We start from the raw sequence: 26,268 nt of genomic DNA on the forward strand, positions 1-26,268 counted from the left end.
AGCAACAAACCAAACCAAAAGTTCATTACCTAACTGCTTTTTCATATAACGATTTGTATTGAAATCGGAAGTCGTTATTTTTGCCACTTCTGATTTAAGTAGAGGGATAAAGATCAAGATGTAATATTCCTAGGTCACTAAAACCATATCTCTCTATCTCTTACCGTTTTTGTCTTATAGAGATAAATACCTAAACCGGAAATAATAGTATATTTCTATCACTTCCGCTTGCAATACAGGAATAAGGTCGGAATGGAACTAATAATGCGGTATTAAATCCACAGCAGAAAACTTTTCCTCACTATCTGTTATTGTTTTTACACTCTGTTACATCCAGTGTTAAAATCGGAAGCTTCCGCAATTTCGGCATTGAATAGTCATGCAAGCTATTCTTGGGTTGCTGAATCTATTATGGCAACTTCTTGCTATCTCTTACCGTTTTACTCTACGGAGATTAATATTGACCATCAGTATTTCTACCACTTTCGTTTTTAGTATATTCAGGTAGATATACTACTTGTTTAGTGATAAGTGTTTTCCGTTCCATACTATGATTTGCTTACAATCAGATACGATCGAGTTTGCAGGGAATAATTAGAAACTATGTCCCTTGCAATCCATAACTATAATTTGCGTACAAATCACATTTTCTTTTATGTCGACATAACTGATGCAAAACAGGTTGAATCAGTGAAAATATGGATTTGGAATGATCGTTAATAATAATAAAGCAATGATAGAATAACAATAACAGTTGCCTAGATAATACAATTTGATGAAGAAAATTAAATAACTCAACTAATGGTCATCTCTTCATACAGACTTTAGCATCTGGATTAGTATTACGTGAAAGGTTTTCCAGCATCTAACAGTTTTGTATAACAGGAGGAAAATTAGATGGCGTAGGCAAATAGTTAACACATAGGTTTTCTACTAAAGTGGCCTGGGATCGAATCCGCAAGGGTCAGAAATTTTTAACGTGTTTCAATTTTAATTTCAATCGATACTCTTTATGATATGCAAGAACTGCTGTGGAGAAGGAAAGAGCTGTTCATTTCACGAGAAGGATGGAGAATTGGAGTAGGTGCATGAATGAAGATAAAGATATAAAAACTTGTTTCCTTCAATTGTTAAAGATGTGATATTTTCAGTTAATTTCAACCATTTTCTAACTCAAGTACGACCACTGCTTTTTTTTTTATTTCTTCTCACATGCTTAGTGTGGCGAAATAATACACTGTGCACGTGATGAATTATAATATCATTGACATATAGCACTCATTGAACAACATGCATCAAACAATAGAGAATATTTTCAAAGTGTAGAAATTTCTCTGTGCAGCAAAAGATTGTTTTATACACCACAGGCTTACCAACTATCGTCTTTTTGTTGAAATGTTGGGTGTAAATTGTGTTGAATCTGTTCAGGCATTTTTGATATCAACAAAAGTACTGTACCCTAGCTAGTGGAGTTACTTTTGCTGTTAACTGTACTGCGAAATCGATATGCGTACTTTGCATGCCACTACGACAGTGACATGCATGGGAGATAATGATAAGAAAAAACATGTACCCAGTTATAGTCGGCTGTGGGCTGCACAATGTGATCCTCTCATTGTTTTAATCCTATAGATATGAGGACCATGAAACGTCTACGACACTGTTGGTTAAAGACGATAACGCGTGTGTGGTGTTGCCCGCTCCTATTGTTCGACGGACCCTTCCGAGTGGTAGATTGGAGGCACAGGTATTTTTGGTTCAGCTTTCATTGGTGAAAAACAACATAAGTTCCAAACTACAATGGATGTGTGAACACCATCAGTGGCGTGCTGAGTAGTAGACAAATGTTTAGCTTTAGCCTGTCTTACACTGATGGATGGATTATTTTTCATAGATTTGCATCCTTTTCCCTTTTAATAGTAGCGTCGGTTTCCAAATTGTTTACCTACTGTCTACACCTCACCGAACTTTCTTCAAGCTCTAGATTGCACTGTTCTCGAGTATTTGGGAATGACCTTCAGAGACACAATTTTAAATATTTATGATGCATTGGCATATACCTATTTAGGGTACAAACCCGTGTATGCTCAATTTTGAACGTTAGTACTAGTAACCATTACTTTGAATGATATTGAGATCTTCGACTCCAGTTTTAACATCTCGTTGAATTGCTCTTACAAACTCACTCTCATAAATGTTTTAACTTAGGTGGAAGTTATCTTTTAAATGAGCTATCTAAATGTAATAACTAAATATAATAAATATAATAACATGGAGTTCTTCAGCAACGTGCTCTTACCCATTAGGACAGAGAAAGTTTAATATTACCTGCATTGTGTCCTAATTTATTTAAAAGTTTTACATCTCAAAGTTCTGTCATTTACGCTGAAGAAAATTAGAAATTAGTTATAGCAATGAAATACATCGTTACCATGCATACAATTCATACACTCAGTGAAATTCAATGGACTCAATCCCGTCCACCATTTTAATGTCTTAGATCACTAAACCATGTTACATGGTTGTATTAACTACATATCACACACTAATTGCTCTATTCATTTATCAAGCTGGTAAGTTACTATTCATCGTGCAATGACAAAAATTCACCATCTATGAAAATATTAATACATATGCATACTTCCCAGTAATATAATACGAGAGAGTATTGATTATCATACTTTCAGAAACATAGACATTTATAGTTCATTAATTGGAAAAAGAAAGTGACAATAATAATCTAACGCCTATTATGACACTCACTACCGTGAATAATGGGTTTAACAAACTGCAAAACGACAATAAAATTCTATGAGTATCCATTTGACACTTTTATAGTAATTATCATGGAATATGACAAAACGTTTGCTTCCATAAAACCACATACAAATTAGTCATTTCATTCTCATATATTTTATTCAGTACTTCAAAAATAATGGTTTGAAAACTAAAAGTTGCCGTTTTTATTTATTCTATAATTTTTTATTAGCTGCATACCTCAGCCTGTAGCATTTGCAATTAAAAAAGTGATATTGTGATGGACTCTCTTATTGTCTACGGGGGGAAAACTTTTACTAATGCCTTTGCAAAAGAACAATAATATGCAAAGACAACACAGGTTCAGGGGAAACTTCGTAAATAAGATTTTTCTCCAATTTAAATTAAAATGCTTTAATTATTTCTGAGACGCTTCTCTAATTTCTACAGAAATTTAATCTAATTCAGTGGTCAAGAACTCAAATGTTCTGTCAGAAACCAGACTAATCTCTCAGTTAAGAGAAGAGGCCACCTAAAAAATTAATGAAATATAACTTCAAAATAAAATATTTCCTTTGTGTTCGCCAATTAACTCTTTAAACATGAGAGAGCTGAACATGCGTCCATGCACAAGCCATTGTACTCCCTCGACACCTTAAAGACGGCCTCAGAATTTAGAGTTTTGACTGGCCTAAAGATCTACGTATGAATTGTCTGAATATGTAGGAAAATTCCTTTCATTAGATAACATAAGCGCCTTCAATAGAGGCTCGGTTCTTTAGGTTAAGTTGTTCAAATTAAAGCCTTGAAGTTCTCGAACCCAAGAACTGAATCCCAACGCTAATTTCACAGTAGGCTATACATAGTCAGACTACGGAAAGAAAAATAAACTGAAACCTCGTAAGTAAGGCTCTCAACCACTTAAACCTATAACATATATATAGTCATGAAAAAATTAATAGCAACTCCTTGGAATTTTACACATTTATAATGTTTTCAAAGAAGTTTTTACCTAAATGTGCACGAACATACAATGATATATATACATCAAATTAAAGGAAGATTTATGTACAATCCAAATCTACTATCAAAAGTTACGTATCTTTACAACAATTGATAATATGCAACAAAATGTGTGGAAAAGGAAACACAAATCAGTTATGCTAAATGTTCATTTAATAGATGACTCGATGTTGCTTTCAATGAGGTCCGCGCTCAATAAGGTAATCCACGTTCCAAGCGTGCAGTATTGTTTATGCTTCCTTACTTGTTGTGTAGGTGCCCTGGGGTACGTAATTGTGTTGTTCTAGTAGTGTTACTTTTACTGATCAATTTGAAAGTGATAGTTTTACTCATAAATATTGATTTACCGTTTATAAATTATTGATATCGGACATGGGTATGGAAATGTGTATGCGGGTTGTTTAATTCTCAATCAGCAAAAATACGTAGTAATACATGTCTAAAACCTGTAGTGATTACCACTTCTCTACACTCTGATAGTACTGATTCCTCTTTCTGATGTCCATATTTTAGCAACTTTTTTTCCCCACCTTTGAAATAACCATTTCTTAAAACCTTACTCTAATGACAATACAATATAACATCAATATGCGCCTTCGTTTACAAAATCTGGGGCAAGATGCACAGAAGCAAAGTCTCAACCCAATAAATTATCATTTTCTCTTTTTACAAAAGTTTTTACGATACTTACACTCTGTCTAAAAATAAATAAAAAAAGGAAAACAAAAACATAGAAGCACCGCATTCACAAGCCATAGATATCTAAAAGTCATCAAAGGCTTTCAATCCGAAATTTGATTTCACCGACATTTTAGATTTCGGCAAACTAGCAAGTTCAGAACTTACACCAAAAAGTTCATTTGTCGAGCCCGTTCAAACTACTCATCCCCCTTTGCCATTTGAAATCTTCAAGTTTGCTTCCGTACCCCTATTTGGGAGTTCTGGGGTGGACCTTTTATCTATTATATAAAAGAGAACGCACAAATCCTTTGTTAGCTCATCACGCTAATACGGCTGAACCAATTTCTTTCATTTTTGGGGGGTTATTAGGATTTGGACCCTAGATGGTTTTTATCATATCACTTTAATTTTTAATTACCAGTGTCTTGAGATAATTGACCATTCAAGTGTCCATAACGTACAAATCACTTTGTTAGTTCATCATAGGTATAAAAATAAACGTATTTATATGCAACCCGCATGACCGTGTCACTCGGCGGGTTAACATAAATGACAGGCGCTATAATGTTAACATTTACTGCAATTTGAAAGCGAAAAAGTAAAAATTATCTAAGTAACAAAGTTTATTGCGTTCCGGGGTGACCGCAGCGAAGCGGGGTGAACGCTGCTAGTAGCGCATAATTTCAATCCCTTAAAACAATGACGAATGTGGTTTTTCGTTTTCTCAATATTCGCAGTCGTTTGGCAGATACGCGGGGTGGCAACAGACTTTATGGACACGAAATGTGAACCCTCGTCATTTTAGATGGGGTCAACATAGGGACTTGAAACGTTCGGCACAATATTCCTGTTATCAATACCTTTCCAACGATATATCACTCGACCCTCTTTGTTATTTAACATTTTCAAGTTGACCCCACGTACCTCTATATGGGAGTGTCTGGGTTGGACCTTTTACAGCTGAAAATTGAAGCCCCTTACAATAATGATGGTCGTGTTTTAGCGTTTTTCCATATTCGCTGTCGTTTCGAAGATACACTGGGTGGCAACGGACTTTATGGGCACGAAATGTGAACCCCCGCCATTTGGGATGAAGTCAACATAGAGACTTGAAACTTTCGGCAAAATATTTCTCTTGTCGGGACCTTTCCAACGATATATAACTTGACCCCATTGCCGTTTAAAATGTTCAAATTGACCCCACGTACCCCTATATGGGGTGCCTGGAGTGGACCTTTTATAACTCAAAATTCAAGTTCCTTAAAATAATGATGGACGTATTTTTGCGTTTTCTCATATTGGCAGTCGTTTCGAAGATACAAGGGGTGGCAAATTTTAAATTCACCACCCTGTATGTATATATTATAAACATGTATAAACAAACAGAAAATCTCTATCGAAACTAGTTTTTACTGGAATCATCTATCGAAAATCTCAATTCTCATTCAACCACGGTTGTTAACTCGGCTATCAAAAAAGAAAAGAAAAAAATGTTGCACTGAATTGAAATTTTCTTTGCCTAGAAAGTTAGATAAGATTCTCTAATTATCATTACATAATTTATACAATAATGAATAACAACAGAGAAAATTAGCATACTTAAATATTAAGCATAATAACTGAAAATAAATCAAACTAATAATACATCATCATCATCATCATAGGTATTCTGCCTTTATTGGCAGGTCACTTGCCGCAGCTGAGAAGCTTCCATGCTCCACGGTCCTCCGCTAACCTTTTCGTCTTCGCGTATGATCTTTCTGTTTTAATATCATCAATTAATTGTAGTCTCCTTCGCCCCCTCCCTCTCTTTCCCGCCACCATACCCTCTAGGACGTCCCTCATGATACAATCTCTTCTTAGGCAATGTCCCTAATAATACAATACAGCTATAATTCATAGATCAAAATATATCTCATTTGATTTATCTGTGATTGCGGCAATGTTGCGAACTAATTTCCTTGTTACCAGAAATACTCGATTTACTTGATTTCTTTCATATGAAATTTTTCAAGAAAATCAAAAGGATATCCTGAACCAAATCAAATTTAATGGAATAAGTAGTGTACTTACTTTAAGTCTTGTGCGCTGAATACGTAAAACTATTCAACATGGGATGAAATACTAAAGCATATAGATGGTTGCAACCTTCAATTTCACTTATAAAAATAGAACTTAAAGAATATCAAATACTATATAATAAGAATATCAAATAATATCGAACAGCATTAATTCAATACTTCTACAGGAGTGACGGAGCCAGGTAAGTATTATGAGGCTAATAAACTGCTAAATCAAAGAAGCAAAGACTAAAAGGAAGGACCATGTGTCACCGACTGAAACGTTCTTCGTATTGTTGTACAGATTTTCATGGATAATGAAGAAAGTGAGAGGAAACGAGAGAACAGAAAAAACCCAGGTAATGGTAGTTGTTCACTACAGGATCCACTGGAATCAAACCAGGGATCCCACATACTACGACCCGTCATGATGATGGGGCCAGGTCAATATTCAGCTAAGCAGGTCAATAAATTAAAAAAAAAGAACTTGAGCAAAGTGTTTCTTTTTTAATATTTTTACTCGCACCCGCAGAAAATCTTGATGCTTATGCTGACGAGAAAGAGCCCTTTCCCCAAAAAAAGATATTATCGGGGAACAGAAATGAAATATACTGCATATTAGCAGAATCAATTTTTGATATCTCTCTATTAATAGGGGTGGGCTTAAGCGCGTGAACCCTTCCCTACGCCACTGCTCTACAGTTTGGCTTTATACATATGTTTTGAATAAAATTACCAATTTCAATAACAGTTCTCACACTTCTGTCTACCCCACAGGCAGCTGTCTGTTATTTTATTAAATGCAATATGACTTCACATGTTCTTTCTTTTCTACAAAGTTTTTACACCTTGTATGTAGTTCTTCTAATATTAGAATGAATTTGTGTGTTGATTTTTATTTCAATTCTATTTTCTAATTCAAATCACAATCTCTTTAGCAATATTATAATACAACAAACTAAGAAATGGACTGCGTATAGACTTTTAGTGCTCGTATGTTCTAGCCACCCTTTAAAGTAAAGCAGAAAAGCACTCATACCTGCCCTCCCGATAACTTTTTCAACTAATAACAGCATACAAGCACAGAGCACTGTCTTCACAAAACAAACACATGAATTCGTCAGATAGGTGATAACTATAACGTACGGATATACCTTAATTTTATAATAATATATAATACTCATATATATTTACATATCACTATATACAGGTTGTTTTAAAGGTAGAACAAATAACAAGGGCCACGGAAAAAAATAAATGAAATCTTTCAGTTTTACGTCCCGCGCTTATGCCGGTTAGGCTAAAGGAAACGGTGATCATGAGAAATGAATGCAATGAATTAAGTGCGAAGAAACGGGAGTGCCCCTAGGAAACCCACGAACACGGCGTTTGTTCACTGCAAAGCCCACTTGGCTTAAGCTGGGATCGAATCCCACATGCCAGAGGTGAGCGCTCTACCATGAGCCACCGCGGCCACGGCAGGATTTTTGTATATCTTACATATTTTAATACGGTAAATTTTTATCATATCAAGTTCAAAGACACTTTGCTTACACAATTGCAATTCACTACAAAATACATATAGCACAATGTAGGGTTGAAGCAGGAATTTTAACACTATTTTTTAAATGTACACTCCAAGCTGGTAACTTAGGAGGTGATCAAGGGATGAGACCTCATTCGGTAACTGAAACTTTTAGTTGTTTGTTGGTATGTATGAATGCATGGTGAATTCAGGTCAGCTATTCCCTCGAAATGATCTCGGCCCTCTGTCTTAATGTCTGACTATGGCCTGGTGCGCCCTACACACAATTTCACGAGCTGTTCGTAGAAGCCATTATGTATTCATTTTCCTGAATAAGCTAATCAGTTGCCAAGGAAAAAAAAGATTATAATGCAACATTCAGTGGAACGATTTGTAGAATATAAGCTGTAGATTTTTTCTTCAAAAATGAACATTCATGCACTGCATCACATCAATACACAGAACAAATGTAACAATGCAGACAGACAGTGATCAGAATAAATCATGCGTTGTGAGACCTGTCGGCAGGCAGCTACATATAGGGCTATAATATATTGTATTATGAGAAAAACATTTCATTGCTCATTACTGTAAAGTTGAAATTTTCTAATCTGGATTAAAAAAAAAAAAACGCTATTGAAACATCTTTTTATAAAATACATGTTCAACACCACCCACTACTACTACTACTACTACTACTACTACTACTACTACTTCTACTATTATTATTATTATTATTATTAATAACAATAATAATAGACTTCAATTTCTAACGATTTCTATCACTTTGAAAGGAGAAATTGTAGACTTAATTCTCAGAGGCTTAAAGCTAATTCAGTCGGATTTGGTATCTGTCATCGAACAGTTCAAAGCAACAAGCTAAGTAGCCCTGCGTCATATTAAGTCTGTTACCTTTCCAAAATGTGACATTATTTTATGTTCCCATTATAACATTTACAACTTGAAAACCTCTCACAATTTGAAAATAAATGTCTCGTAACTTTAATAGTTTTGGCAACTGTTAGAAGAAAATCGTGGATGGTATGCTTAGCCAGCAACAGACTACTGCAAAGTATAGCCTCATGGAGGAAGCACTATGTTTTCGATCTTTTCGGACATTTCCCCCTCTCTCTAGACCTTTCTTCTTAGCTCATATTGCCAAAAGTACATGCCGAATGAGCCGATTTTTTTCACGTAATTCGATCTTATATCCTACTTTACTTGTATGAGTCAATCATCTTACTGACCCTATAAAGCACATGGTATAAGACTTCCAGTTTTTTCTCGGATACCTTCCAGTGTTTTTCCGACGCAATACTTAGCACGTGCTGAAACGACCGACATTTCACTCTTCCCGGTACATTTTTTCTCTTGCAGGGATTTTACTGCCCCAAATCATATAACACATGATGGTACGGCGGATCTTTTTTTTTTTTTTTTTAATATGTTTACTCTCTTCCTGCATCATTACTTTTAGCATGGAAACGTTAGGTTTCTCTTTCTTACTTTCTTCTTTTTTCTTGCTTTATGCCTTTTTTCGTTTTAGCTCACAGACAACCGCTTCAATGCTATGTCGTTTTAGCACATAGTGTGAAACTTACCGGGTTCTCGTTTTACTTTTGACCGGGCTTTTTCTGTCTTTTATAAGTAGCATTATGATGTTTTGTTTTCTTCCTGAGTTTTTCCTCCTGCTTCTTTTCAGCCCATAGTATAATGATCGGACCATTTCAGCAAGATTAGCAGCCTCTTATCCATACTGCATGGTGTTAGGTTGTCCCAGTATAACATCATCCATAAGACCTGTGGAGCGCGCAGAATATTTGTCGTCTGCTCTCTCTTAAAGGACAAAGAACAGTTTGTGTGTGTGTGTGAAAAATTATACAGCACGTTAATGTTACAAAGTAATATATATATATATATATATATATATATATATATATATATATATATATATATATATATTATATGTATATAATTTACTACATATAATACTGATTTTCAGTAATAAAATAACTTTTCAACTGTCTTTGATCTCTTTTCTTATCGCGCGGTCTTCGGATTTACTTTAACAAAACCCAGATTAACTGAAGGTACTTTGTACTTTTCATATTTTTTTGTAGCTTCATAATGAAAGGAAGTTCTATTAGTGTGTTTTTTAGATCTCTTTGGAAATCACTGGAAACAATTTTTTAAAAAAACACATTACACGAATCTGGATTCCATTTTTCACCACGTCTATAACGTTGAACCGACTGTATTTGTTCTACATATTCAGAGAATTTAAAGTATTTGATATATTTTTGAAGATCGCCGTTCTTCATTTTTAAAGAACTATTATTGCACACTGCAATAGTATATACATCTTGTATCTGGCGTATTAACTTTTTGAAAACTATTGCAAGCGTTGTAGAATCCAAATAATTAAAAACTAAACTTAAATATTCATATCATCTAAAAGAGGCAAATTTCAATTCGATGGTCGAAATTCTACAGGTGAATCTGAAAGATACATTCCGGGGAAAGGAGCTCCTCCGTGGCTAAGCGGTTAGCGTACGAGCCTTCGGCGTGGGAGACCCGGGTTCGATTCCCGGCGGGAGCTCATGTGGTTCGGATTCCACGTTAATCAGTAGGTCCACGTCTGATATACCTCGCTGCTGAAAGGCACGTTAAACTCAAAATCAACTCATTCCGGGGGAAAACGATAATGATAAGAATAAATAAAATATATCACACAAGTATTACATATAATCACTACACTCAAGAAAATAAGTTTTGTTTTACATTGTGAACTATAGAAGACTTTCAAACTATGAAAATTCAATACTGAAACCGGAAGTAGTAGATCTACAACTTCAGATTGCAGTATAAAGATAATGTGGGAGATAGAACCTGTTCATCCGACGCTGAATACACATGAAAAACAGTTTTTCACTATCCTTTACAACTATTACTATCTAGAAATCATCTATGGTGCGTGAAATACTTGGTTCGACTCCTCCGATCAAGTAAGATTGTGGTGGACAGCATCATGTCCGTGGGTTTTCTCATAGTACACCTGCTTCCTCCCACATTGTCATTCCAGCTATTCTTCCATCATCATTCACTTGCCTTAGTCATCCCTCACCCTTAGCCTAAAAGATACAATCGTGGGACGTTAAGCTGAAAAATTTCATTTCATTTCACACTATGTAGAAATGAATATCGTTGGTAGCTGTGCTGTTCTTACTAATTCTGGCTTCAGTAAAATAATAAAGCTGTGATCAAACCTATCCTTCAATTCGGAATCTGTACCAGAAAACGCTTCTCGGCTTCTATTTCGTTTTAATCTTTGAGAATGAATATTAAAATTAGAAGTGGTATTTGATTTCTGTCGCTTTTGTTGCAATAGAGAAATAAAGTCTGATATGGAACCTTTTCTTGCGATACTGAATTCGTTCAAAAAGACTGATTCTCACTATTTTTTACCGTTGTACTCTATGGTGATCGTATAAGTGGTTAGCGTAGAAGTCTTTGACTTGGGAGACTCGAGTTTGATTCCCGGCGGGAACTCATGTGGTTCGGATTCAACGTTAAGACCCAGGTCCACATCTCATACCACCTCACTGCTGAAAAGAAAGCTAAACTGAAAATGAAATGAAATCTATGGTGATCGTGTTGAAACTGGAATTAGTAGATTTCCATCAGTTTTGGTTTGAATAGAGGGAGAAACGTTGGAAAGAAAATCATTCTTGTTGAGTTCAATCCATATCAAAAAGTAATTTCTCTCTATCTCTTTCCGTATTTGCTCTATGGGGATCAACGTTGAAACCGGAAATGGCTGATCTCTACTACTTCACATTTAAATAGAGGATTAACGGAGGGAATGGAACCTATTGTTGGGACTTTCTGAATCGTTTCTAAGAAATCGCTTGTTGCCATCACCTACCGTTTTTGTTCCATGAAGATCAATATTGTAACCAGAAGTAGTAGTAAATATCTACTACTTCAGGTTTCACTAGAGAGATGAGATTAAAGATGGTATCTTTACTGGGGACGCTGAATTAATTCCAAAAACTCATTGTCCATATCTGTTCGTTTTCATTGTATGGCGACTAATGTTGAAACTAGACATGGTTAATTTTCACATTTCTGTTTCATACAGAGGATTAACGGAGAAGGTGTAACATATTCTTCAGACTCTGAATCGATTAAAGAAAATTTGTTTCGTACCTTTTCCTATTTTTGTTTTAATATCTATCGTCAGTCAAGCAGAAAGACATAGCCGTTCTATGACTCCCTTACTTATTCATAGCACAGTTTGGAAGTCTAAAAAATGGAAATAATTAAGAAAATGGCATAAGTTTTCTTTTATATAAGCACTTGAAAGAAACATGAACACAACAATTACACTCTGTTCAAGTCACGAACATAACCAAAGCGTTAGGCCCCCATGGTGCACTTCTAGTGGCTCCAAAGACTGCAAGAAGAGCATTTAATTTATAGTTCTTTGGAAATGTTTGAACAAGAGTTTCACAAACAAAACAAAAGCAATCATTTCTTTGTTTCTTTCTTAGCTTTCTTCTTACTGGGTTGGTTACTCCCTTTCTGGTCCTTCTTGACAACTCTTGTCATATTTAAATTATCATAAGAGTTTCCGAGCTAGTACAAGAAACCCTACTGATTATTCATTATTTTGAGTTGTATGCCAAACGTAGGGCAACATAAACTTACAAATGCTCTTTTCGCCAATAATTGTTGTTGTACCTTAATTTTAACTTATTCGTATAATTTTCAATTTTTTTCCCTAACTTTTAGGTTTTGTTCTCTACCGAGTACATCATGTCATTAGTATGATGTAGTTAGTAGTACTGCGTTATTTTTGTTCATCTATTTCAGAGTAGTGAAGTAGAACCGGTTTTAAATCGTTTTCTTAAGACGCTATCTCGTGCTAATATTTCTCGATCGAGGCTTATGATTTTTTTTCTCGGCAGACGCAAATATATATATATTATATATATATATATATATGTTTTTGGCTCGTCCAATTTTATTGCACGATTTCCATTTTAATTCAGCAAATGAGTTAGTTTCTAGTAAATGTTTTATTATTATTATTATTATTATAATATATATATATATATATATATATATATATATATATATATATATATATATATATATATATATATATATATAATTTTCTGATATCAGATACATGTATTTACATATACGTATATATGTATTGTATATAGTCTAATTGTTTTAATCATTAATTCAAAGGCATCCATATATGCACAACATAAAAATTAAGTTACTATTAGATTTTCTTTTCGTATTTGATGGGTTGTTCGAGATTATATTCATAATTGTAATAGACCTATATGTGTTATAATATGCATGAATTTAAACTAATTGCGTAACACAAACTTTCTGCCTAATATAAAGACAACACATGCAAATATAAAGAAACATTTTATGCTGTTATGACACACCTTAATTATAATTGCGTCCTGTGTTGATTTTGCTGAATTCATTACTTGGACGTTCGATTTGGATCGGATACAAACTGTGTTTCGTCCTAATTTCAGTGTAAATCAGCAACGTATTCCTGATCTTAAAGAAAACACTAAAACGGCATTAATAATTATTTATCCTAATTAATACTTCAGTATTTACTTAATTTTTCTACGAAAGATATGATAAATTACACTGCTCTGCAATGATTTTGCTATTTGGAAACTATTAAGGTTTTTTTAATGTTTTTGACCTGAAAAATCCAAAAATGTAATTAGTTTTGCTCTATTACGTACAGTTTTCTTAAAATGCAGGGGAGGGGGAGAGGAAAATAACTGTATAAATGTATATTTAGGAAGAAGTACTGATTATAATTACAAATATAAAAATATACTTTCGATGCCATAGCATTCTGATTATCTTTGAATTTGTAATAAAAGACGTGCAGTTACTTATTCTGCTAACATTGAAAAAATATGTACTGTATCTGGTAGCACTGAATGATATCACAACGCGTTACACGTTGGGAACGCAATAACAGCACTGTGTAAGCTGTGATTGTGAGAACTATAACGCAGGTGAATGGAGCCTATTCATTGATTCCAACAAGAGAAGTTTGAACGGTCTGCTTCTTCACAATAGCAACGAACAACCCTCTGTATACCCATTATTCATTCTGTACTAGAGATGCAAAAAAGCCGGCTTTTTTGAATCGATGGTTTTTTTTCACATAAAAAGCCGGCTTTTTTGGGAAAAAACGAGAATTTTGGAAATTTTGGCTTTTTTCAACTTCATGATTTTTCTATCTAAATAGCTTTCTTATAGTATATTCTATAGTTAGATAAGAATTCCATGACCTGAATGTGATATTTCGCTTTGAAATTCACCATCAAGATGGATGGAGCACGTGTTTTACGAATTAAAGCTAACATGAAGAATGTAGTATTTGAGGGTAATTTTAGAGGCTATTTAACTTTATTTTAACTTTTGAGTTATCGACATCTCTTTTCTTCTCTAGTTTGTCATCATTGTTTCATTTCTAAGAGCTTTTAGTACTCTAGCTTCTAGCGCAAAAGTTAAACTTGCCCGTTTTTCTATTTATCCGTTAAAGCGTACGTTTTTCAATATATCCGTCAAGCCGTACTTCCATATTTCTGTTATACTGTAGCTGTGAAGTGATTTAGCAATAATTTTCCGGACACAACCTTGAATACCAATTTATACAAATAATCAGTAGCGGATTTAGAAAAGTACTTTAGGAGGGTTTTTTCTGATTGTTTCGTTTCCTAAAAAGTCCTAATTTTATTTGGGAAGTGCTTGAAGTGTATGAGTACAGGCATAATATTTCGTTTCGTTTATATGTTTAGCAATAATCTTCCGGATACAACTTTAAAAATCATTTTATACTGAGAATCAGTGGCGGATTTAGAAAAGTATTTTGGGAAGGGTTTCTTACTAATGTTTAGTTTTTTTAAACATTCGTAATTTTTATTTGACGGGAGCTTAAAGTTTATGAGTAAAGGCATAAATAATAGATATTTCGTTTGTTGCAGACATTCCGTAACTTTGGGGAACGGGCTTCAGTCCGAAAGACCGCCCCCCTAACCTTCGCAAAACCGTCACTGCTGGTAATTAGTAATAACGATCTAAAAACAATAAAAAAGGAAGTCGCCCAACTCACAGTACACACACTATTTCTACATTCACAGATGGAATGAAGAAAAGCTTTGTCAGAATGGTCGAATGCTGGTTGAATCCCGGACTTCCCGATAGAAGCGCAAAAGCTAATCACTCAGTCATTTTTGTTGTGGAGTTGTATTTAGCTTAACTTAAATATATTCTGTAGTTTTTTTGGGGGGGGGGAGTTCCGTAATGATATGTTGAATCCCTCTTGTTAAAAATTCAGAAAACTTGAGGATTGGGTAAACTGTGATGGTGGTTCTATAAAACTTAACTGTAGAATTTCAAGAATATACAGAACCAAAAGCTCTAGATGTGCAGCCTTTAAGTGTATCATATAAATCTAAGTATTTCTCTTATGTTTTATTTTAATTTTATTTTGTTTCAAAAAGAGTTTATGGAATATTTTGAAGTAAAAATACTACATACTATTTTGCTAGTTATTTGTGTATTCTTTAAAAAGAAGTGTTTACTTTTAGGGTTGGCTGGTTTACACCAACTTTTTTTTTAATAACTGGTTTAAACCACAAAAATAAAAAGAATGAAAAATGCGAATCGTGTGAATTTCATGGTAACGTTTCCAGATATCAAACCACCTGCAATAGTTTTATTTCCCTTTCACCTTTTAATCAAGGTGTCCCATGTTCAATTCTCGGTCGAACCACAAACCTTCTTTCATGCGTAACCCAAGTAGCGGTTCGGATGTCAGTTTAAGCGAAAGTCTTCTCCTTGATAACCTCGGTATTTCGTAAGGATGTTAAGCCTAAATATACGAAACAAACCAAATTGTATATTTCTGCATGCCTAAATGCGTGTTGTTTTATAAAGAAGCCAATATTGCTTAAATATATTGATAGAAATTGGCAAAATTTATCGATTGCCTACGTAGCTTCCAACATTAGCTTGGATTAGACTTTCAATGATATCTACGTACCGGTACTAAATTTGTAATTTAATACCTCAGTTTTAGCGTACTGATTATGGTACGTTGACCTTTAAATTTTACATGCAAAGCAATAACAGGATTTTCCCGTTATTGTCTTACATTTCAAGTAATGACGGGATTTTCCCAATGGCTAGGGCGGGAGATTCTCAACTTAAGAAATTTACTGACCGCACTTCTTCCGGCATAACCCCGCTGTTGCATAATAACATCAAGGCGAAACAAACTTATTTCTGTGAATATGTAATATAAATACATAAAGCAAAAAATCTAAGTTAAAAAAGCCTGGTTTAAACCAAAAAAGCCTGGTTTAAACATACCCCAAAAAACGGGTTTTTGGCATTTTCAAAAACAACCACGGTTCTTGCCAACTCTGCTTACTTTTGTATATAGGAGGTTAAAAATTCTTATTATATACATTGGTTAATCCTGTGGAATTCATAATGTAAATATGTTGAAGAAAAATTGTTTGAAATATTTTTTCGAAATACATAGTTTATTTTCGATGTTTTATATTATTATCAGCATCAACCACTAATTAAATGATTTTTTGTGTTATAGAGAAGCGATACAAAGTCTGTTTTATCAATTTAAAGCAGTATTTTGAAAAAAGCCCAAAATTTCCCAAGCAAAAAAGCAAAGCAGAAAAAAACGAGTTTTTTTTCAAAAAAGCCGGTTTTTTTCCGAGCCCTTGCATCTCTATTCTGTACATTTAAAGGAGATTTAAGATAATATGGATTTTTTTAAAAATAAAATAGGAAGATCATCAGTGGTTATTGTGCGGCAGCGATCTGAAGGTGATAGCAGTAAGGGTACACCAAATATCCATACCACATTTTGCGAATGGAACAGCAGAGAACGCATTGAACACTGGACTCAAATTGATTGTCAGCGAAAGCCACAATATAGGAAGTAAAAATTTGAAAATCATCTGCCTCGTAGACCCTTCACAAGTCATATTATCACCTTGCATATTAAACTGCGCCTAATGAAACAATTTGTCAAAAGTCTGAATAAAGATGGGCAGTGCTTCCACTGTCTAGTGACAAAATTCCCACAACAATTGCTAAGTAAAAGAAGGAATATTCAGCGGTCCTCAGATTAGAAAGTCTCAGATCAGTCAGACTTTGAACATTGTATGACAAGTGTTGAAAAGGAAGCATGAAGTGCATTCGGGGACATAATTTTCTCGGGAACAACAGAGACGAAAATTACAAGTACATTGTGTCTAATATGCTCCAGAAGTTTAAAACCTTAGGGTACAAAATGAGTCTTAAGATTTATTTTTTGTATTCACATTTAGACAGCTTTCCTTCTAACTTCGGTGATTAAAGTGAAGAACATTATGAAAGATTTCACCAGAACATCAAAGCAATTGAATTCCATTATCAGGGACGTTGGAGAACAACAATGTTGGCGGATTACTGTTGGAACGTTGGTACGGTACGTGAAGATTCACAAACAACTCACAAAAGGAAGTCTAGTTTTAGGAGCTTCCAAGTGAAAAAACAGAGACAAAAATTAGGTAAATTGTTTATCAATGACCTTCAGCGGCGTAAATACGCTAGTTGTTGCCTGGTGCAAAAACGCGCCTTAGCGCCCCCCTGACCTACCAAACCAAAACGCTTCCCCAAATATTTGCCCAATTTAGGCCCTCCCAATCCGGCGCCCGGCACACAAGCCCCGTTTGCTCCCCTAGTTACGCCACTGATAACCTTAATTATTTAGAATATCGATGTTCAGATTAGTTCTGAAGCAAAATATGTTCTTTTGTTAGAAATATATAGTCATAATGTTACTCTACATTAGCAGCGTTGCTGGGTAAATAGCACAATTTACGCAATCATGTTTTCCGAGAACCTGACGTGATGGGGGGAAAACTAATTTCATTTTCGTAATTAGCAACCTCAAATTTTATAAAATCAGGTGTCAAATCAAAAACAGCTTTCAAAAAGTTTCTTTTTGTAGAGCACTGTTATTCAGCGAAAAGTGTAGTGTAAAGATTACCCATTATCTACCTCAACAGCGGACCCTTAATCTCTCCTGGAACTGTAAATTGACGATCTACAATACATGGACTTACACTCAGTCAGCTGGACTGACTATTTCAAGGGCAGGCGTTTCCACCAAAACTCCGTACTTATCATTTAGTACATACATACATTTACATGAATTACGCCGATAAACTGCTACTTCTTGACAAGTGATATTTACAATCAATGTATTTATTTATTTTTATTTCATAAAGCCAACTGCATAGCATTGGTTTCAAACAATCTGCTTCTGTATAGCCAGATTGCACCTAATGACAAATCTTCCTGTGAACTATGTGCCTGTGAAATAACAGCGAAAAATATGTTCACGTTCTTAGTACGCGACACGCAGGGAAAGTAAATCTTCTAACGTCTGTTGACTTCCCAACTACATGTATAAAGCAAAACGTAAATAAATGTGCTACCGAAAGTTCAAAATGTTCACAAGGATATCATTTTTTAATGTCAACATTATCGTCTATGGGACAATACGTAACAATGACAATAGCACATATATAATAAAATAATAAATTTATTTAAGTAAAAAAACGCAGCAAGAGACTTGAAAGATTATTCGAAATATTTTAATCCTATGTATATTAGATATTAAATTTCTATGCACATTTTATTGAAGGAATAAAAATGAGGCAAGAGGCACATTTGAGATTATGTTGAATTAGTCTGTTAACTAGTCGGCTAAGCAAGTAGTTTTTCAACACAAATTTCAATACATGGAAATGTGCGATCAAGTAGCCTTTGTCTCAATATACCTGATACCCTTCTCTAGGGAATAAATGTTGACTACAAGCATTTGTGAAAGTCACGAACATCAGTTCCGGAATAGAATTCTGGAAGAAAATACAACGGCACGACTATCTCAAAGGTAGAGGATGACGTAAAAATTGATGAACACCTAAAGAAGGATGCCATTTAAATCGATGAATAAAGATCGAAAAGTGGAAGCTAGTTCAATCGGTCTTGTTATACGTAAATGAACAGTTGAAGGCTACAAGTTATTGTAAATCCATCTATTACGAATTTGTCTTTGATTTGAAGAATAGTTATATGTATCTTCAAAATGAATGTTATAAAAGTAACATCTCTACGAATCGTCGCTCCACGTACTTAGAGTCGATCACAATAATACAGACTGTTCATGTCTTCTGCTCCTAGCTTACAAACCCTCTATGTTGAACAAATACACCAAAAATCATAGACAGCATTCTATAACTTTTTGATGATAGTGAGGTTTATAAAGACAGTTTGCAGTGATGGCATGGATCTTCAATAGATAAGTGAGTATCGTTTTAGTGAACATATGGAAGGAGAAGCGAATAGTGATTTGATCATTTTGCATGTATAATTGCTTTCCTCATAATCAAATATATTTCGAGACTGCTGAAAAGTCACTCATATTTGATTTCACTAGTTATGTTAATAGAATCGTTACACCATCTCTGGTAGGCAAATTTCATAACACTACTCATGCGTAGATTTGTTTTGTGCAATATTAAGCCTGTTGCCTCTTCAAAATATAATCTTATGTTTATTTTATGCCCCCATTATTATATTAACAACTTATAAACCTCTCGAAATCTGAAAATAAAAGTTATTGACTATAGTGTTATTGACTTGATTTTGAGTTTAACGTCAAGTTCAGCAGCGAAGCTATATGAGACGTGGACTTACTGATTAACGTGGAATCCGAACCACATGAGCTCCCGCCGGGAATCGAACGCGGGCCTCCCGCGTAGCCACGGAGGAGCTCACGACTATAACAGATTAACGAACTGCTGCAAGGTATAGCATAATAGATAAAGTTAAAAAGAAATTTGATAACACGTTAACAAATAGATTTCATGTTTGTTTTTACCTTCAGTACTCAGAAAATACTCCACAATTAATGATAGGTTAAACAAGGGCGTTATTGATTTTTTCAAGACTATTTTTAGTGGATACTATTGTATACTAAATGTTCACATAAAGTCTACTTTGTCCAATGAAACTCTCTCTTCTGCAATTATACTATAAAATCTTCGTATTAAAGTTGTTAGCATGATTTTTCTATAGTTTTTAGTGATGAATGTTATTCGATTATTTAGCAAATAAACTTATGTGTTTTGTTTCGAAAGATTGAGATCAGAATAAATGTATAAACTTCACAATGTACTGCAGATTGAGTATGTTGGGTACTTAATATTACAAGCAACTCTAATTCCTAATATGATGATTGATTCAAGAAGAGAGCCGCCGTGGTTAAATGATAGAGTGTTCACCCTGGTGCATAGTGTCCTTGGTTCGATCCCAGCTTGCACCAAATGGCTTTTGTGGTGGACAAACGCCATGTGCGTGGGTTTTCTTGGAGTCCTCTCGTATCCTCCCACTTTCTGCATTCCACCATTTCATTCATGCTCATCATCACCGTCCACTTGAGCTATGGGATGCAAAACATTTCATTTAATTTCTTATTCAAGAAGTAAACTTTTTTTCACAAGTTGTCAAAGATGTTTTCACAATACCTTTGGTATTAGAATATATATATATATATATATATATATATATATATATATATATATATATATATATATATATATATATATATATATATATTGTTGAATACTATTGATGGTTAGCCTCACGAATTGATATAACCTTACAATTAGTTTTACCTACATTTGCACATTTGGTTATCAGCTCTTGAATATTTTAATGTTCATGAAGATAAAAAGGATTAGGACCGTAAGCTTTATGTACTGTATGACAAGTCACTTACCTTACCAGGTCTATCGTACTTTAATGTATTGTGTTTATACCAACTGATCACGATATACAAACTCAAATCACACCTGCAATCAAGAAGTTCTGCACCATTATTTATATGAACGCACCATTGCTAAGATGCTCGAAAAATATAAGCATTAAAATCTCTTTATATTGAGCATAGTAACTGTAATAATAAAACAGTAAAAACTAATTCAAACCATGTGTACTTTGAATTATACAAATCAAAAATATAAATCAAATAAATGAAAGCGTCACTGAAACGATTTCGTTTCAATCCGAGTAGAACGTTACCGACATATAGATAGTTTGACTTCTTATGAACACCGGTTCACTGAGTATCATATTTATTAAGCACTACAACAGTTAGTTCAGTTAGTTTTAAATTTTCAAGAATATGAGCAGATTGCATTCTATGTTATGTATATCATACCTAACTCATATTCATGCAACGCCAGAACAGGAATGACTCGAAGTGCGAATATCCCGAAACAAGTAAGCTAACTTTTGTTCTAAATTTTCTGATCACTCAAAAATTGGAATTGGCACACCAAATCCAATATTAAGCCATTGATATTGTTTGCCACATTTCCTTATTATACAATAATAAATCCTATCTTCCTCTCTGAATATTTTATTAGTTTCAGAAAGGATTAATCATTTTCTGAATAAGTTAAACGCAAAAAGTGTCTCCACATTTCGCTGAATAATTTCGTAATTAGATTTGCGCACGTCTTTAATTCTGACCCAATATGTTATATTATTTGCAATTGTTATTATTATTATTGCTATTGTAATAAACTTAACAGTGTTTGTCATTAAATGTAATCTAGATCTGAAACTTAAAATTTGTATTCCACAGTATGAAACAAGTTATTTCGAATTTGAAGAACAGGTGTTCTGGTTTATACGATGTACATATCAATAATGAACTGGTTAATATTTTATGTGAAATATCTCACCTTCATGCTTCTTCAGACGTGAATTATTGCTCTATATTACTTAAATGATATGTACATTCTTCCACTATAAATGTGTTATAATGATATATTAAATGAACCGATGAGTCCGAAGAGAAATTAGTTAAAATGTTTTCAATACTTATTTATTGGATATGATATACTTCTCACAAATCACTTAATGCATATATAAACCTAATTATTATACTGTTTCGGAATATTGAGTGCAGGAACATTTTCTTTAAAAAAATCGGGAGTCAAATGTGTAATTTCCTTCAACTAATTCCAGTAAAATTTCAAAAATGTGATTCATGATTTTTGGATACAACAATTCATCAGTGTAAATTGTTAACCAAGAGTTATGTTGTTTTCCAAATAAATCCGCGCAATTCCTGTTGATATTATCTTGTTAATCATTTTGGAATCAGCAAGAAGAAAATAGTACATTGTAAAAGCCTATCTTCCTAGATTTTACAGGTAGCACAAAGGTTATTTTCCAGCAGATAGGAAGCGTATATTGATATAATATTTTGGAAAGCACCTTCATATGTAACTTTCATAAGTAGTTTAACAGGCATCTCATGTACGGTATATATTCGAATATCAAAAAGAAAACTACAACTATATCAATCTATTGTTATTTTGATCCCAAAATTGTTTAAAATTTTAATATAAAAGACTGAAAATACATTATAAAATTCTTTTTATGTATTCAGTAAAGATTCACAAAATATATGTTATTGACAACTCCTGCCCAGTTAAAACTAAACGCCGCCCATCTCAGATATTTACACAAACAATTCGCATTTTGTAGTAATAATGCAAGAGGCAGCATACACTCATGAAATGTGAGTAATTTAGTTCGTATCAGTTGTTTCTTCTCTTTGTCCACCTCTGTACATTGCACAGATATAGTGTCATTTTAAGGTTTAATTTATTAGTCAGTTACCAGAAAAGACTACATGATTATAGCTACTATCTCCTGTGTTGAGAAAACATTTGATTGCCCCTCCTCCCACACACGGATGGCATTAAATTTTAATCCCTACTGCTGAGTAAATTACTAGTTATCATAATCAATTTCGTTATTATTATCATTGATTCTCGATACTTACCAAATTTGAAAAATATTATGATAAGAGGTATGACGTGAACAAATAAAATAAACATATGTTAGTGTCTCAAGCTGGTTTAAATGCTTTCGTAAATTTCACAGGTTTACTCTGTTAAGTTTAATTCTTTCTAAATTTTTAATTATGATAGAAGAAATAATTTAGAAATTAAAGTATACTTGTAACAAATATAAGAATAGTTTTGAAATCTATGTGATATCTAATTAATTATGGGACCTATATGCTTTCTTTGCAGAAACTTGACCAAAACAATGACTACAAGTATCCCAACTCTTCCTGGTCCAATTGCAGAGGTGTGAAGGAACCTTTGAGAAAGAAGTATTGGTAATTCAATGTTTAATTCGAGTGTTTTAGAATCCTTTCAAAATTGTAAGTCATACCCAGTTAACTGTAATTTAACTGCTTCCTGCTCCAGCACCAAATGTAATATAGTTTCCTTTCAGTTATTGTTACCTATAAACTGAAAAAAAAAAACAAATAATAATAACAAAAAGTGTTGTTAATACTTCGTAGTTTTTGCTCATTGTGAGTGTTGAGTGTTGCGACAATGATATTGATGGTTGACAATCGCTATAAAATGCTTCTTTAACATAATAAAGGTTTAACTATACGTTTATTGAAAAATAATTATAAGGAACTCAACAGTAAAGTTCCCATAATAAATGCAAATGTGCAAGATACTTTGTTGAAGAAACATGAAGCTATGCTTTGAGCCACAGAGAAATATTTAGCCTGCATACCGTCAAGAAAACCGCCCAAGTTCTCTCATTAACATGCATCCTATGCAACGTTTCCTTCTTAGTATTTTATAACAAGTTACGATGTAGATTTTAAATGTACGCCTTTGAAATTAACAGACCGCATGGCATACTTGTAAATGTAAATAATGTTTATGAGCGTGCTAGACTCTAAATGGCCACTCTAGATGGCGGTTTGTATTTTGCTCATACACAATGTTATTCAGAGAAAGGAGTTTTGTAAATTGTTTTAAGTAAAAATAATAGACATTACGCACTATGTCCACGCTCTGAGACATAGATTTGTTTAGTGTTCAAAAACCTAGCGCATTATTCTTTTTCGAAAAAGCACTCCAGGATGGGAAAACATTCAAGTTGCTAGTAAAATAATAACTATACGATATATATAATATATATATAATCATTAACTTTCTTCTTGAATGTAATATAAATGTAAGTTCTTTTAGTTACTTATTTTCTCCTATTTTTGATAATTGTTTATTTGATAAGCTTGCAATTATATGATGTTTCGATTAAATAATGTTTATATAATTAAGGCGTTGAATAATGTAATACAACTCATTTTTGGTCATTACTCCCATATTGTGAAGTTTCTACGACTGACAATAGAATATAAACATGAAATGGTGACTAATGTTCTTACATTTTGAAGTACAAATTTAAAATTTTATATTCTAGTCCAATCTGAACAGCAATCAATGGAGTTGCTAGCCTTTAACATGAAGCTATTTAGAACATGAAGATAATGTTGGACAATATTTAATATTGTCAGAAAAATAATTGAATATACACTGTTAAAAAGGTCCAAAATCAGTAAAGGAGAATAGTATATTATGACTAACAGTAAGAAAAAAAGATCTGTAGTAAATTAGATAAGCAGTGTTAAGTTCCAACGTGATAATCACAAACAATTTTTTGATTGTTTTTTAGATAAACATATAAATATACCTTTTCGTAAATAACGTGAATTGTATGACAATTCATTTTGTATTTATAAAACAATAACGATCTTCAGATATTAAAAGTACAGTAAAAGTAAAAATGTAAAAGCTTCCCCCTTTCCGAGAAACAGCAATATTGCTCACAAACAGTATTAATGAAAAGCTCGACAGCTCCATAATCTTCTCAGCACACAGAGAACGGAACATATTTCGGCCGCCTATTGGCAGTAATGCGTATCTGATGAATTATAACCTTTTTTTTTTTGTAGTCACTGCTGTTGTATGTGCGTGGAGTTACTCAGAGGAAGCGGTAATAGGACGATATGTGTGGGTGGTTCTCTGCGTCACTTTACAAGGCTGCCAGGATATTAGAATAGTAGGAAAAGTCCATTTCTTGGTTTGTTTAGCTATAGTATGATTGTTGAAATGGTTGCTACAATTTGAACAGGTGAATGAAATTTCTTTCAAAAACTAAAACCACGACACATATTGTCATTAAAGTAAGGAATGAAGAGATCTGCATATACAGGAATCAGAAATGCCGTTAAGTAAATTAGTATGCAAAAAAGATGTGAAAATGCATAATATGCAGGGGAAGAGATTTCTTTGATGCCTAACCGACAACCTCAGGAAAAAAATATATTTGTACGATAGCTTTGAATAATGTATTGTAAGAATTCTTATAACTTTATAAAGCTGAAAAGAATTTTCATTATTGGAAAAGTTAGTTGGTTCTCACACGAATTTGATTAGGTGAGATTATCATTTTTATTTTTTGTAAAACTTAGGTAAACGCAAAAAGTCCCGCGTGCACCTCTGGTAACACTACCATACAGTTGATGTCCTTTGTAAGCAAGGATGTTAGTTGGCCACTTTGCCGTCTGCACAAATACATCACACGCTAAATACATAATATTCATCAGTGGTTGTATTTAACATAGTACTTTCTACGATGTTTACGCAACTTACTTTACGTATGTGTACCTAGGAATCGTAAGCTTAGGAAAGCACACCATTCGTGATTTTATAGGAAAGGATCCCCTACAAATGGGTAGTAATGAAAAATTAACATTATAACACAATAAAAAAAATATGATAAATTATTACTCCTATTATTCGATTTGGCTTCGAAGCAAAAAACAGAAGCAGAAATGTTTATTTTTAATAATCATTAATTTAAAAATATTTGCAACTTTCTTAATTGTGAAAAGGCACGTTGGCTCAGTAGTAGAGCGCTTACCTCTGGTGCATGGGATCCTTGGTTTGATCCCCGGTCAAGTAAGTTTGTGGTGGACAATATTGTGTCCGTAAGTTTTCTTGGGATACTTCCGTTTCCTCCCACATTATGATTCCATCAATTCTCCCATCATCATTCATTTGCCTTAGTCATTCGTCTCCCTTAGCTTAAAGGGCATAATTGTCAGACGTTAAACTGAAAGATTTCATTTCATTTTTTAAGAATTGTGAGAAAAGTGTTGGACTATGCAGTGTGATATATCAT

The 26,268-nt window shown here is 33.7% G+C and overlaps 1 protein-coding gene across 3 annotated transcripts in view; it reads left to right on the forward strand.

The window, feature by feature from the left end:
• The window catches only part of tipE (temperature-induced paralytic E), a 285,481-nt gene extending 261,936 nt beyond the window's left edge, over positions 1-23,545 (forward strand). For all 3 annotated transcript variants that reach the window (XM_081726629.1, XM_081726633.1, XM_081726636.1), the window contains one exon: positions 23,304-23,545. In XM_081726629.1, coding sequence (XP_081582755.1) covers positions 23,304-23,311 — 8 coding nt within the window. In that variant the 3' untranslated portion in view covers positions 23,312-23,545. The remainder of the gene's footprint in view (positions 1-23,303) is intronic.
• The last annotated feature ends 2,723 nt before the right edge of the window (positions 23,546-26,268 follow it).

Source organism: Thermobia domestica, chromosome 1 (genome assembly GCF_964235325.1).
Source record: "Thermobia domestica chromosome 1, izTheDome1.hap1.1, whole genome shotgun sequence".
In the NCBI taxonomy this organism is placed as follows: Eukaryota; Metazoa; Arthropoda; class Insecta; order Zygentoma; family Lepismatidae; genus Thermobia; species Thermobia domestica.